Source organism: Lucilia cuprina, chromosome 5, assembly GCF_022045245.1.
Source record: "Lucilia cuprina isolate Lc7/37 chromosome 5, ASM2204524v1, whole genome shotgun sequence".
Lineage (NCBI taxonomy): Eukaryota > Metazoa > Arthropoda > Insecta > Diptera > Calliphoridae > Lucilia > Lucilia cuprina.
Window position 1 is genome coordinate 32,696,823 of NC_060953.1, and position 15,877 is coordinate 32,712,699.

General features: G+C 30.1%; 2 protein-coding genes across 4 annotated transcripts; one reads left to right on the forward strand and one right to left on the reverse strand.

Moving 5' to 3' along the window:
• Positions 1 to 1,440: 1,440 nt before the first annotated feature.
• On the reverse strand, positions 1,441 to 11,943 carry LOC111674861 (N-acetylgalactosaminyltransferase 6). Of its 3 annotated transcripts, XM_046951786.1 has the most exons (5): positions 11,726 to 11,943; positions 4,487 to 5,384; positions 2,669 to 3,437; positions 1,918 to 2,613; positions 1,441 to 1,854 (listed from the first exon to the last, which is right to left on the reverse strand). In XM_046951786.1, the coding sequence occupies exons 2-4, from the start codon at positions 5,131 to 5,133 to the stop codon at positions 1,942 to 1,944; spliced, it is 2,088 nt and encodes a 695-aa protein (XP_046807742.1). In that variant the 5' UTR covers positions 5,134 to 5,384; positions 11,726 to 11,943; the 3' UTR covers positions 1,441 to 1,854; positions 1,918 to 1,941. The 3 variants fall into 3 exon arrangements, with proteins under 3 accessions (XP_046807742.1, XP_023291303.2, XP_046807741.1); XM_023435535.2 differs by having other exon boundaries at positions 1,441 to 2,613; positions 4,487 to 5,378; XM_046951785.1 differs by having other exon boundaries at positions 1,441 to 2,613.
• A 1,094-nt stretch (positions 11,944 to 13,037) lies between these two features.
• Positions 13,038 to 15,463, forward strand: LOC111674863 (RNA exonuclease 5). The gene is made up of 2 exons (XM_023435539.2): positions 13,038 to 13,382; positions 13,445 to 15,463. The coding sequence occupies exons 1-2, from the start codon at positions 13,191 to 13,193 to the stop codon at positions 15,305 to 15,307; spliced, it is 2,055 nt and encodes a 684-aa protein (XP_023291307.2). The 5' UTR covers positions 13,038 to 13,190; the 3' UTR covers positions 15,308 to 15,463.
• The last annotated feature ends 414 nt before the right edge of the window (positions 15,464 to 15,877 follow it).

Below are 15,877 nucleotides of genomic sequence, written 5' to 3' on the forward strand. Positions count from 1 at the left end.
AATTACATGATTTGCAATACAAAGTTTTAGCTGAGAATTACAAAAGCTGTACTGCTGGACAATAAATTCGCTCGTAGGTTTCATAGAAACATCTCTTGAGCAAAATGAATATAATACAAATGCAAAAGTTTACTATAATATGTTACCGGAGGCCATTGTATCGCATTTAAAACGGCTAAGTATTAGCCAGCCGATTATACGATTCAAATGTTGATTCTGACTTATAGGTTTATTATGTCAATATGGGTAATGCCATTACTTCTAGGTTGAGAAATCAAGGTACACAGCAAGAAGGGTACTCTCCAAGTGATCTCTCATCATTAATGGAATTAAGTAGATTCTAGTCTATGCGTATTAGGATAATATAGGTTTGGCTGTCTCAGACAAACAGATATCTATCTATATACATATATAAAAATTAATGTGTGTTTGTATGTTTGGACTTTTTAGAGAGCTAAACGGCTAGACCGATTTTCCTGAAACTTTCAGTGTGTTCCTGTAAGTCTGGGAGGACCTATGGCTAGGTATTTTAAATTTTGCACAAAGAACTTTAATATTCATCTGAACATTTTGTAAATTCAAATTTTACATTTAAATCTTAATTAACGCTTCGAAAAATTGGCAAACTTACAGTAATATGCGTGGCATCACCAATAAGTGAAAAAATGTGTGTATCTTTCAAACTGTTATAGTTAGAATCTTCAAAATCGTATATATTCTTATTTACATTTACACTCGGTATATGTAGCTAGTTGTAATATAAGCATGTAGGATGTCCATGTTTAGGACTTTTGTTTCATGTTGCATAATTAATTCAGACTTATATCTCAGACATAACAGGATCAATAAACTGTCTAATATAGGTTATTATGGAAGAATTACGATCAAACGCTTTTTTTAAATGTGTCCTGCTATCCCTTTATTAGGTTATTAATCAGTTTTTAAGTCCGCCACATAAACAACAACTTACAAAAACGTAATAACGATCGAAATTCAGAATACACACACTCGTAAAGCATTGAAACGAAATGGAATTGCTTCTTCTTTTTCTTACGATTCAGTTTTTTGTTGGAATACCCTTTTTCGACCATTGCGTATTACCTATTTGTCTGTAGATATTAAGTAAGAAGTCTATATTCGCCTTTATCTTTCACCATATTGTGTTCAGAATTTTATAAAATTTCTCGAAAGTGGCCACTTCCCGATATCTTCAGAAAATTGTTTTCAAGAGACACTCAGACTTAAATACCTATACTAGAATGTATGATAATCGTAAGATATATAAGAGTTTTTATTTATGACTTTCTGATAGATGGATAAATTTCGAATTTCAAGGTCAATTAAAAAAATTCATTCCTAAGAAATCCTATATTTTACAACAGTAACATAACATTTGGCCTTATTATAAAATGTATAATAAATAAAATCAAAAACACAATGTTAAAAACTACTTATTGCTTTATTAAAAGACATTGCTGTTTACAATACATTTCATTACATAATAATTAACTAATTATAAAATAGAACACTTTATTTTCTTTTAGATTTTTTTAATTTGTTTTCTATTTATTTATAACTATTGCGAAAACTTAAAAATAAATTGTAGTAAAATATTGGCAAACATGGATTTTTTTCTTTTACTTTAGTTGAAAAGAAAAATATATATATAACAATACTTGGCATTATTAAAAAATAAAATTAAAAATGTTTTAAAACTAGAATGATGCGTTAGTACTTTAATGCTATGTCTTGTGCATAAAACTTATTTACAAGTACTTTCAGTTTGTGTGGTTGTATATAATGAATGAATCGAGTGGAGAATCACCATCACTATACGAGTCTCTGTCACTAGAACTAAGTTCTTAAATTAAAATTAAAAGAAACACATACGATTAAGTACAAAAGGTAATCACATACTTTAACGGCTGACAGAAAAATATCTTAATGAGTTTTGGGAATGCCCACCCAAAAACTATCCAGAGCTGTGTTATTTACAACACCGAAAGACCATTGCATATGAGGGTTATCTTCATCACAAATATTAACATAGAGCTTACGATCTCTGGGCGAAGCTTCTAAACATCTTTTATTTTGACCCTTATTACGACCGTGTACTAACCATTTGTTTTCACGATCATATGACCAGAATTGATTGCCACCTTGACCGTGACAATCCCACAACCAAACTGGAGCGTTCTTGTATGTCTGTTGAACATCCATGCAGTCAAGTTTACGACGCAAACGTAAATCTCTATGCCAACTTAAAGCCCAATTTTGATTACGCCCCGGACGTTTAGGATCTTCATGGCAGGGATATAACCCAATTTCGGAATGTCGAGGTTTACCAAGTGTATCAACACACAATGTAGGCGTTCCTAAATTCTTAAGAGCGCCATAGGCATAATCTGGAGGTTCAATTGGTGGATAAACCTTAACTAAATCAAATGCCACATTTTCCATAAACCACTTGAATGATTTGCACTGCAATTTTGTGCGTATGGCTTTCTGCTCTGTCAAATCGCCAGCATCAATCTGTTCGTAGATGCCCTGGCCATGTTCATATAAATAGTTTTTATATTCGTCCATCCAAACTTCAGCAACACGTTTATAATTCTTAAGGAAAAGAAGGTTAAAAATCGTTCATGATGAATAAATTTGAAGAACTTACTCTGTGAACATAATCCCCTTTACGAGGACTGGGTGGACTATTGCGAGGTCCCCTGTAAATATGAGCTACACGTGAGCAAGGTGCATCATACATATCGCCGCCACACATCCAAATTTTGAAACTTAATTCGTATTGTTCTCCACCCCAGATGTCTAAACCTTCATCGTAACCACCCAACTCGAAGAAAAACTCACGAGAAATGGCAAACAGACCGCCAGCCATAACTGGACTCTTAAAGGGTTTGGTACGGTCGACTAAGTCCTCCGGCAATAATGGCAAACGTTTATAGTAAAATTCCCAATCAAAAGCACCACGTGCACCTTCATCCTGAGCACGATACTCAAAATTACTATGATCTATAACATCGATGAAGGGACACACAGCAGTACGTTTATTGAGCGCTATCGGTTCCAATAGAGGTGGCAGCCAATTGTAGTTGGCTTCTATATGTGAATCCAAAAATATTAAAACCTCTGCTGTAGCCTTACGAGCTCCAGCCATACGGGCTCCGATCAAGCCGGTTCTCTTGGACAAACGTATAATTTGTACCAATTTTGGGAAATTCTCTTCAATATATTGATCCAATTGCCTGAAGAGATATTCACGATCACTAAAATCATCGACTAGAATGATTTCCTTTAACAATTCGGGAGGTGAACGATTAACTAAACTGTGTACTGAGCGCATTAAAACACTAAAGTGTTCATTGAAATATGGAATGACTATGCTCACAGTTGGCAATACCGAAAGATATTGTTTAGTGCGGCAGCTGTAAAAAACGAAAAGTAAATGTTTAAAAAAATGTTATAAATCATTAAGAATCTTTAAGAATTATGAGTGATTTCTGTTAGAAATGATCACTTTCAAATTTAGTTCTGCGGAAGTGTTCGATTATAAAATTTGTTCTTTAATTACAGGAATAGATTTTGTGGAAGCTGTTAAGAACTTAAATACTTTCTAGTTTGATATTGACATTAATAGACAAAGTATAATAAGTAGTCCGACTCTTTTATATAGGAGATTACTCTTTCATATGTACGAGTGCTGTGTGAAATCGGCTCTCCGGTGAGAAGTTTTAACTTGTCTAAACAATTAAATGTTTACCTTATGCAAGAAATTCACGATGAGTCCTTTAAACAACTTTGTTTACAATTAGGTTGCGTATATTGAACACAAATGCTTCAACTTTGAAAACAATCTCTAAATGCAAATTTATTTTTTTAAGTAATTTTTGTGTGAAGATGGAAGACTGTGTGTATAATTGCAATTTAAACGTAAAATTTGTTTACTTTTTATAATAAGTAAAAATATTAATACATAATTTTAAAAAGTGAAAACACTTATTAAAGAATAATTTTTAATTTTTTAAATTTAATTTATTGTTTTGTACGCACACACGATGTTACTTGCTTTGCCGTCACCACAAAATTAATAATGTTGTACGATAAGCATTTTTATTTTGCAACCCGTTTGTAAAACATGCAAAAATATCAAAAAACCAACTCACAACTTCTTAAATAAACCCTACACGCTTTGCAATTTCATAAACAACCTTCTCACATTGTATCAGGGGTTGTATCTTTTTTGACCACTTTAAAGGATCGAACTTTGTTAATCGATTTCTATTTGTTATTCTCAGATAAAAACAATTGAAAATTAGAAATTTTTCGAATGACTTTCAAATTCAATATAATTTTTGAATGTTAAATAAAAATTGTACATTTTAATTTATCTTTTCCACAAAAAAAATTCTAAATGAAATTAAGAAAAATTTTTTTCTAAAATGTTTACATTACTAGATAGATATTGAATACTCACCCTTTATTACGTATATCGGGCACTGAACGATTCACTGATATCATATCCGATAAATATGCATTGAAACCATTTTCTAAAGACATTTTGCGTTCCAAATCTTTTGTGGTTTCATCATTGTTTGTAGCACGTTTGCCCTGTTCACCGAAACCAATACGCTTGGCATCACGTTCCATGGCAGTATAGTCGTGCCAATCTTTTTTCGTTTGATTTGGTGGCATTATTTGTTGTATTTGTTGTTGCTGCCGTTGTGATTGATTATCATTGACATTTTCTTGTTGTTGACTGGGATCTTCTTCATCAATGGCATTATTCACTTCTTCTTTCTCAATGAGATTTTCTTTGTCATTTCTATTAATTTCAGGTTGATCAACAGGCGGCACAATTGGCGGTGACTTTCTGACATGTTCCTTATGCTGCTGTTTTTTCAACGGTGGCTCGTCTAATAAAGGATCTTCAAGTTTTCTGCCCTGTCTCTGTAGTTGTTGCTGCTGGTCCTGTTCATATGGCACTGCATTCGGTCGTTGATTTGGTAAATGATTTGTGTATGGACTGGCTGATAAGTAACCCGTTAGGAGAATAAATAATGTTCCAACTATGATAAGTAGGCAGCCAGTTTTAAAAAGCCACTTGATATTTGGTCGTCTCATAGTTATCGTTTATGGTGGCAATAATTTTGAGCGATTTTTTTTCTTCTTTTTTTTTTTTGGTCCGCTTCAACTCTATCGTTTCATGAAGATTTTTTTTGAAAATGAAATTTTGCAACTTTAAACAAATTTAATAAATATTGCGTATGGAACTTGAAAGCTTCTAGTTTTATTTTTTTAATTTACTTTTTCATTTACGTGTTTTACCCCACAAACTAAAATATAAATTAAATAAAAAAGAAATAAAACTGTTGCTGAAAGTAAAAGAGAATAAAAAAAACAAACTTGTTAAGACAAATATTTCAACAAAATTTACTGATAACATTTAGTTTGTATGTACAAAAAATAGTACGAGTTCTTATTTACAATTGTTTTTACTATATTAAAAAATATGAAACATTTGGGTGGTTCTCTTGTCTAGAAAGTTTTAAAATTTGGATAACAGTTTCTTCAAATACAAATATAAACTAAAATTGTATATATTATAAAAATAAAGATTTAAAGTTTGTGCGGTCTGACTTAAGGTTCATATTCATTTTAACCAGATAATGCTGTAAATAGTAACATTAATTATAAATTATACGCTTTGATATTTTGCCTGCATGACTTAATTAATAAAAAGTACATTTTTCAACCGTAAATTACAAATTTTACTATGTAGTTGCGTATGTGTAGTTTAAAACTAGAAATGCTTTTATCCAATAAAATGCTGACTTAATTAATAATTATTTTATCTAACAGAAATGTTTAATTTGATAATAGTTTTGCCCCAGAATTTGCTACAACAAAGTATATCACATATGTATGCACTTATTGAATAAAAAAAATACACATTATACTGAAAAAAGTTTATTTGAGTCCTTAAAATGTTTTTTTTTTAAGGATTTTAAGTACTTTTTTAAAGTTTTATCTATACACATACAAATAGATATATTACACACACACACATTCCGATTAGAATGGTTTCAGTTCTGTAATATTATTCCAATAGATTTTGTTTTAGCATCTCCAATTTCAAAATTATGTAATTAATACACAATTTATTTTTAATATTATATAATTTTGTTTAACTTTTCTACTATTTTACCCACAACTGTATTGTTGAAAGCAAAATGATAAAAAAAATAACACTAGTACATTGTTGAATTTAAAAGTTTCTTGATAAAATATATAAAACACCGACTATAACCATTACAAGTATTTGGATTTAACTTCAGTTTATGCAAAGAAATTCTTACACATACAATTTTTATCACAAGTTTTTTCAAGAAATCTTTACTGACAAGCAATATGTTTTTTTATAAGAAAATTTTATTCAAGATAAAATAATTCTTTGAACTTGTGGTTTTCTATCTATTTCTATTATTATATTCTTAATTTTTACTTTCTTAAATAACTAGTTCTGGAACGAGTGAAAACAGAAGTATTTTAGATTCCTAAACATTAACTATTGAAAATGTTTTGTAAAAACGAATTCTATTTAGAGATATTTTTTTAAGAAGCTTTATTTGTATGTTTTGCTCGGGAAAAATATAATTGATTAAAGAACTAGTCTCAGAACAGATCTATATAACGATTGTGATCTCTTCCACAGAACTAATTTCGAAAAAAAATTTTGTTTTTATGTGTTCGTAAAACTAATACAATTTCTATTGGGATCTTTATAAAGCGAATATTTGTAGGTTAGGTTTTAATGTTAGGTTAAGTTTTCAGGTTGCCAGAAAAAATATAGATTCACTTGGGTTCAAAGTTGATCACTTTGTAATAAAATACTGTAAGAATATAGTATAGAGTAGATAGAAAGCAAGCAAGCAAGAGAGGAGACAGGAAAGGAAAGAAGACGAGGAATGAAACGGACAGTATAAGTCGTGTAAAGTAGAAACGTGTAGTACTGATTACATCCAGTTTGGTGAGAATTGAGATTCTCATCCATTCTGTCGAATTTATGAATGCGATAAGACGTTCCAATTAAACTTTCGATAAGTCTAATAGATTACTAAAATAAGTCATCCATATTCCAGACATACGTATGCTCAAAATTAAAATTGTTCAATAATTTTAAAAATGCATTTCGCCACTTATAAAACTTGATTGAAAAAAACTACTATCCACTACTTAAATCATTGCACGTTTAATTTATAAGTTTAAACAATACCGGAATGAAATGTGTTGTCCAAAATACGTACCAGACAAATTTAATAAATTACTTGTTTTTCTACAAACGAACCAAATCCTGTTTTTCAAAAAGAGTGTAAAATGCAACATGGATATAGTATTTTTGTGCATATATTAGGGGTATAAATAAAAGTTATATTTTATTATTATCTTTATTTAAACCATTAAGCATTTGAATGAAAACATGAGTTATAATACCCGCTGAAGATAAATTTCTTCATTTTTTATCGACTATTTTGGTGAATTTTTGTGTATATTCTTAACGAAGCGTCTACATTTTTGTTTGTGCTGTAATATATTCGTATTTCTAAATTAAAAGTGCAGACCAGAATTACTAAAATAAAAAAGTGAATAAATAATTTTCACATGCGAAAGCGAGTATTTGTTACCTCCCTAATATTTTATCAAAAGTCCAAAATATAATTATTGGAAATCTTTGTTAATTGCATCACAACTTCAAAGTAGTATAATTTCTAATGAAGCAAGATACAAAATGATGAATAAATTAAGAAAATAAACAAAATGATTTGAACAGGACTATTTTATTCAGGAATGTAAATCTATAAAAATGAAGAAAAGCTCTTTCTAAGAGTGATGGACTTAAAATATTTGTTATAATCAAGGAAACCAAAATATGCAAATGCATGTTTTTTGTGGTGCGTCGTATGGACTCATGGATAAGATATTTATACGTTTCAGACCAATTTAAGAATTTTGGCATCGATTTGTTAGAGCATATTTTTGCATATTTTACCCATAAGAGCATAATTTTGCATGATTTTACTTTTTTAGCATATTTAAGGCATATTTTTGAGTTTTTAGAGCATATTTTACTCTTTTTGTGCATATTTTGATGTTTTCGCTTTTTTTCGTTTTTGTACATTTTCAAAACTTTATTTAAAAAAAATAAATTTAATTTTTTTATTTTTAATTTTTCAGCCTGTTTTACAATTTTGAAAAAAAATCGTTTGTAGTACTTAAAAACTGCAAAAAATACATTACTCTCACGAAAACCAATGTTATAGTTTTTTGTTCAATAAAGCATTACATTTTAAATCAGACATAAAACCTATTACTTTTGATTTCATGAGACCAATCCATTTTTATAGTTTCAAAAACTAATTATTGGAATTTATGACAACACCGATTAAAATGTCAATTTAGAAGCTATGAATACAATTGGTAGAAATGTGTCAAACTTTGTCGTTTGAAATATGTTTTTTGGGGTCCAAATGGTTTCATGTTATTTATTGGTTATCTGAACGTAAAACGGAATTCTATTAAACTAGTTCTTCAAACTATGAGATGAATCAATTATCTGACATATGAAATATGACACTAAACATTTATTATTTCATTACAATTTCTGTCTTTTTGAGCTTCTCAATGTTAAAAAATAATGAAAAATTTTATTTTTAGAGCATATTTTTTAAATTTTAAGAGCATATTTTGAGTTTTTTACGGCATATTTAAAGCGCTTAAAACACTTTTTTTAGAGCATGTTTTCGGTTTCCCTGGTTATAATTTTTATAAGATATATTAAAAATATTTGTTGCTGGGTAATAATAAAATGCTTTATCATTAACATTATAATGTTTTTTAATTATAATTATATAATTACAATAAAAATTATTTTTTATTGTAATTAAACAAAATTCGTAATTTTTGGTGTAAATTAATATATTTGTAAACAGTGACGTATGAAGAAAAACAATATTTATTCAGTGTTCAAAACTTTAGTTATTTTTTGTTGTTTTTATTTTTTCCAACACTGTACACTGTCAGTCAGTTGAATATGTTTACTATTTTCAAAAGGTTGAAATAAATTTTATTTATATTCGGCTGTGCCGAAACTCATATACCCACCATCAAAACGTCTAATATATACCGTATAAGGAAAGCTCTGCTATAAACATCAGGATGATTTTTGGAATATGTCTTAAGTTAATTATAGACTGAACTTTTTTGAAATAACAAAATATTAATTTTGTAAAACATAAATATTTTTGGTAAATTTTTAAACCGTGAGCGTATGAGTAGTTTTCTGAATAGGACCGTCATATGCGTTAATTATCAACCGATACTCATGAAATTGTGTTCAAAGATTTAATTTTGAATAGAACTTGTTGATGTCAAATTTCATCGCAATACTCGTATTTTAAATAAGGAAAACTCGTTATTTAATAACCAAAACTCTTTTCTGAAGGGAAAAGTGATAGGGTCAGTTGTAGATCAGTCCTCATTAAATTCGTAATGAAGAATTAAGTTCTTAAGTATAAACTTTCTTATGAATTTTATTCATCAAATTTTCTGAAGAGAATCTTATATGATGGGTATGGTCAATTATTGTCCTATCCTCATAAGTTTCTGTACACAGATTTTGGTTCATATAGATACATTAATATTACCTCTGTACTCGTATTTTTATGACATTAATCAGCGTTAATGTAATTTTCTAAAGGGGGCTTACATATATGAATTTCATAACCATATTTCATGTTTTTAAGGCAGTAATAATCGTTTAAGTAATTTTCTAAAGAGGACCTTATATTATATTGAGCCAAGCCAAAACCTCTGCACCATTTTTTTGGTTTGGCTTATAAATGACATCCCCTATAAGAAACTTACGTCTGTCGCATTTCATCGCTTTAGTCGTATTTTTAAACCAGTAAAGCCTTTTTCAGAAGGGTTGGCGAGAAACTTAATAGTGTAAAATTATTATAATTTTTTATTTTTTTATTTGTTTTTTTTTTTTTGAAGGGTACCTTCTATAGGCGGTAGGTAAAATTAAACTTACTTGTACCGAATTTCATCGTTATACTAGTGTTTTTAAAGCATTTATGCTCGTTAAAGCTGTTTTTTGGACGTCCACTTGTATGAGGGCTGTTCGTAAAAGTGGACCGATATTACCAATTTTCAATACAAACCTTAGCAATAGGCAATATTTGTGTGAAATTTCAACTGTCTAGCACACCTGTGTTCCCTGTCGTGATTTTAACAGACAGACGGACGGAAGGAAATGGCTAGATCGTCTTAGAATCTGATAAGGACCCAGAATATATACACATACCGACCAATATTTCGGTGTATTACAAACGGAATGACAAAATCAATATACCCCTACATAAAAAATTGTATAAAACGTGCATATTCAAATAAAATATAGTTCACGTTCCCATGACAATTATATCTTCGCTCCAGAACGACTCGAGTCATACTAGGCCAAAGATTATCAACCCAGCGACAGCTGTAACAACCGAAACCTTTTTCCCCAGGATGAAACTATCGGCCATAGTAGAACTGTTACAACAACAATACCATACTTAATTCCAAAACATAGTACAAAACAGTGCACTTATTCAACTAATTGACTGTATATTTTCAATTTGTCTAATTACCAATGTGCCCACGTATCCATGTGTATGTTTCAATGCATAAACAACAACAAAAGTTGTCATTTATATTGTAGATTTGCTTCAATGTTTTACACTGACCTTAAAAAAGTCAATAAACTCGAGTGATGAAAAAATTTGCAGCAATGGAAGAGGTATTCATTCGATAAATAACAAAACGCCAAATGATCATCAATTTAATGGAACGAGTATGTGGAGATATGCAGGTGATTAATCCACCTATCAAATGACAACAAAAATACTGATTTCTCCAAATAAAAAACGGAAGAAAACTTCAAATAAAATATTTAACAGCCTGCGTAAGCAATAATTTTATTTTAAATAAAAAAGAACAAAGCATAAAAAAACTAAAGAAAATTATCTTAAAAGTGAAAAAGTAGGTTAAACCATAATTCAAAAACATTTTTATTGTTGGTTGGGGCCAGCAATAACAAAAAGATAAATAAACCAACTCATCAAAATTAAGAAATTTTAAGAAGCACTAGGTTAAACGTCAGCTTAAGTTTTGTTTATATTTGTTTTTGTTTAATTATTCAATATAAACACAACTGAAAATTAAATATATTAGAATAAATAACAAATATGCCACCAGACAAAAGTTTAAACTAAAAGGTGAGCGTGTTTGTAAATAAAGAAAATGAATAGGTATAACTAACTAAAAGGAACATTTTTTTCTGAATGGAAGAGTAGAATTTTTGCAATGTATGCGTGTTAAAAATCTTAATTATTTAATAGAAACAGGTTTAGGAGGCGAATTAATTTACATAATTGTAATTAAAAATAGCAACCAGAAACAACCTTTAGTAATTTTGTATCATTATCTTTTTTTAAAACAAAACGTATACATTTTTTATCTCAACTTTTAGTTTTTTGTTTGTTTTTGAAGTGCACCACTTGATAACAAAACTACCAAACACCACCTTACATTTAATTAGTACTAAAACATTATACTATTTTTTTTTTGTTTTTTTTTCACATTTGATTTGTTTTTGTTTTCATGTTCTTACCTCAGAAAAATGCGCTTTTCTTAAACACGTCAAACTGGCCCTAAATTACTTTTTATTACATTTAAAATTTTTACTTTTGTTTTTGGAATGTGAAGAATTTTTCTTTTAAAACCTAAATTTGTCCAGAGTAACAAATTTTATAGTTTAACGAATATCTACGAAAAAAAAGATGAATTCAGTCTTCACCGGTTGATTGTTATTTTGACACTAAATTTAACAAAAATGAAAACAATGTTGCTAACTTTCATTTTGACCAAATAACATCATTTGTAATAAAAAACCGCTCAAAACACATTTGTTGTACTATTAAATTGTATACAAAAATAACCAAATAAGTGTTTTATATTTAAAATCTGAAAAAATATCATTAAAATTTGTTATATGATAGTATGAGCAATATTCTAAAACCCCTCAAAACATAAAAATAACGCTGAAAACAAAGTAAATTTATAAATTTACTTTGGCTGAAAATATTTCATAATGACAACACTTAAATACAGAGTTGTATAAATAAATAGTAATAACGGGAGTTGCCATATATAATTTGTATAAGTATCAATCAATTAACCCTCATATTGCTTAAAATATTTAAACTTTTCTGATAAAAGTCGTCCAAACTTATTTACTAAGAAATTTAATGATGCTTAAGTTAATTCTCTCATATCATCGATAATCTATCATGTCTGTTCTGTAAATCGATTCGGTTTCAAAACCGATAAGCTTCTAAAATCGTTCAGGAAATGTAGAAATTTGTAACCGATTATGGTCAATAGGCTAGGTTTATTTTGGAAAATAAAAATTAAATTAATAATTTGCGACCCAATTGTATATGTACATATATTCTGAATCCTAATATATTGCGATGTCGATTAGGTGATGCCCGACAATATGTTTAATTAATATCCCGAAAACCAACTCCAAGATTAACTCAATATCAACAATATCAGCAAAATATCGAATGAAAACAGTTTTTCGACAATTTTTAATACATACGGAAATCGATTAAAAATGTAAAATAAAACCTATGAGAAATTTGTTGCCGTTTTATTTTATATTAATTTAAAAACCAAAAAATTTTTAATGAACATTTATATAATAAATTGTAAAATTATATAAAAAAACTATTGAAAAAATCAATTGAGTTATGTGAGTTTTAAAAAGAATTATACACATTAGTATATTTCATATTGATGGTTCAAAACCTTCCTCTACCTAAATATTTTTCAAATACGTTTCTATAAATCGATAAAGTTATAAGATTTCGTTTGTTTACCCATAAACATTAATCTGGCAACACTTGTCTGAACAGCACATGTTGACACATTTGGCAGAAGCAAAACAAATAAAAACAATTAGGAAAACACATGGGTATAGAAAAAATTTTATATTTTACGAAAAAATATAATTAAATGATCCAGTGATATTTGAATATTACTTTGATTTTTAAAATTACGTTCCTAGAGTAATGAAAACCTTGACTACAAAACAACAAGAACGTAGTGAAAAGAAGAAAAAGAAATTGGCAGCATTAGCCAATTTAGTGAAACTGAATGATAAGGATCGTCAGGAGGAAATAATGGCTGAAAGGCGGGCAGAATCTGCACAAGATAACTCAAAACCAAATAACGATAACAAAGATGATGACGGATTTATTAAGGTGATTTAAATGCAATGGTTTCCGTGTTGTAGTTATGTACTTAAGTTCTCTTATGTTTTCAGGTGTCTCACAAAAAGAAGCAGGGAAAGAAAAATAGTTTTCCTAGCAATTCCGAAGAACCCTTGAACAAAAAACCGAAAATAATGAATGAAGATCAACCAACGGAGAGTGATGTTACTTCTGGTCCAGAAGAGGAAGAATTAAAAAATTTGAATTTATCAGAGGATCAATATAAACAGCTTAAGAAGGAACTGAGAGAACGTAAAAGACAGTTAGAAAACATACCTAGCCTCCGATTACGTGAATTTGGGCAACGCGCTCTACTTTCTGTCAAAGATGATGATCGTACGCCTATATTCCTCACAGATGTACAACATCTTGTTATGTCAGCACTTCTGGGGAAAAAGTCTCCTTGCGCACCCGACAGATGGTGCTTTTTTGACAAACCGCAACAATTATCACATACGGTAGTTGTTTGTCTGGAAGGCCTTTCTTTATATCACTATCTTTCAAATGAGAGTAAATTTGAAAAAATTAATAAAATATTCGACACAAGATTGGAAGTGGTTATGCCAAGCAGCAAAAAAGATGGGAAATCAATGGCTATGCTTGAGGAATTAACACAGGTACCACTAACAAATGCCCAAGCTCATGAACTAATCGAAAAACATGGTTCTTTAGAGGCAGCCGTAGAACTAAATAAGGACCCAACACTTCTGATAAATGGCATTTTCCCAGTAGAGGATACAACCGTTGACCCGGCGAATAATGATTTACATCCCAATGATAAATTTCCACGCACAAAATTGTTGCTTTCTGCTCTGCAAATGGTAGATGAAGGTTACCCAATGCCTCTAAGAGGAGAATTAAATAGACAATTTTCCACTTATGTAATGACCAAGGAAAAATACGCCCCTGTTACCAATCGTAGTCCTATGTTCGGTGTCGATTGTGAAATGTGTCGCACTATTAAAGGTGTAAATGAATTGACACGTATTTCTATCGTAAATGAAAACTGTGAAACGGTATATGAAACCCTTGTAAGACCCACCAACAAAATTGTGGATTATTTGACCCAATATTCCGGTATTACTGAAGAGATCATGATGAAAGTAACTAAAGAACTGACCGATGTCCATAAGGAAGTTAGAGCTCTTTTGCCTCCAGATGCTATACTGGTAGGTCAGTCATTGAATTGTGATTTAAATGCCATGCGAATGATGCATCCTTATGTCATTGACACAAGTGTGTGCTTTAATATGAGCGGGATTCGCAAGCGCAAGTCCAAATTACAGAAATTGGCAATGGCCTTCTTAAAGGAAACAATTCAGGGGCACGAAGGTGGTCACGATTCTGTTGAAGATTCAGTTTCAAGTTTGAAACTGGTAAAACTAAAACTAGCCAATAGTATGGAATTCGGTGATGAAATATTAACACAAAAGAAACGTTTACACGACATAATACGAGCTGCCAGCGGTGACACCATAAAAAATAATTTATTTGCTCATGCTTCACAGCGCGATAAACGTACTGCAATTATTACAGCCAATCCCCTGTCATCAACCGTGCAGGAACTATTGAAGAAAGCAGAACAAGCTTCACTGGACAATTCACAAAAATGCTTTTTACTTCATGCACTCTCATCGAATAAAGAGGCAGTTCGTAAGTGCAAAGAAATATTGCTGGAAAATGCTCTGACCCTTTGTAATCTGCATATAACTTCTGATGAACTGAGAGCATCGTCATTCGATAACACAATAGAAAGTGTTAACAAATGGATATCGAAAATTTGGAAGAACATGGCACATAATGGTTTACTTTTAGTTTTAATGGGCGGCGCATCAGAGTGCTCATCAGGTGTAGCTAAAATTGCCATTAAAAGTAATGTTGCTGATGTTGCAGCTGAAGTGCCCTTAACCGTTTAATAAATTTAATTTTCGATTATTAGGCACTTGACTTTTCCATTTCCCCTGGTTGGAAAATGCACTACTCGTTACGACTAACATACATACAAGCAATGCATCTGATTATGGATAATAAAAAATAAATATATATTTTTTTGGTTAAATTATATATACAAATTAATATGTTTTAAATGTTTATAAATGGGTAATAATTAGTTGGGAATTTAAAATTTGGAGTTTGAAGGAAAATAAATTTTGATATTTCATTTCAAATAAACATATTTCTGTATCTGTAATGAGCGACCTCCAAGTACGACATACATCGGTATCCTGCAAACACGGAATTTATGGCGTCTCTATGAATACCGTTCAAAGCTGTCTTAAATGAGGACTGATCCAGTGGATCCTGAGTACAATTTGTGGCATAATGAATTTTTACAAAAATTGGATAGATCGGTATATTTATTGGTACAGGTTTGGAAATGCGGTAATTTAAGGCTCCGATATGGTTGCAAATATCTTTTATAGTTTTCATGTTATAGCAGTCGTTTATATATCATTTTATTGCATTATAGTTGCCATTTGTTTTGG

What these genes read in the sequence shown, in the direction of transcription:
- LOC111674861 (XM_023435535.2), bottom strand. Translation starts at nt 5,133, where the DNA reads ATGAGACGACCAAATATCAAGTGGCTTTTTAAAACTGGCTGCCTACTT. An exon ending in CCCGATATACGTAATAAAGG is followed by an intron (nt 3,438 to 4,486) that starts GTGAGTATTCAA and finishes CGTTTTTTACAG; the next exon opens with CTGCCGCACTAAACAATATC. An exon ending in AAGGGGATTATGTTCACAGA is followed by an intron (nt 2,614 to 2,668) that starts GTAAGTTCTTCA and finishes CTTTTCCTTAAG; the next exon opens with AATTATAAACGTGTTGCTGA.
- LOC111674863 (XM_023435539.2), top strand. Translation starts at nt 13,191, where the DNA reads ATGAAAACCTTGACTACAAAACAACAAGAACGTAGTGAAAAGAAGAAA. An exon ending in ATGATGACGGATTTATTAAG is followed by an intron (nt 13,383 to 13,444) that starts GTGATTTAAATG and finishes TTATGTTTTCAG; the next exon opens with GTGTCTCACAAAAAGAAGCA.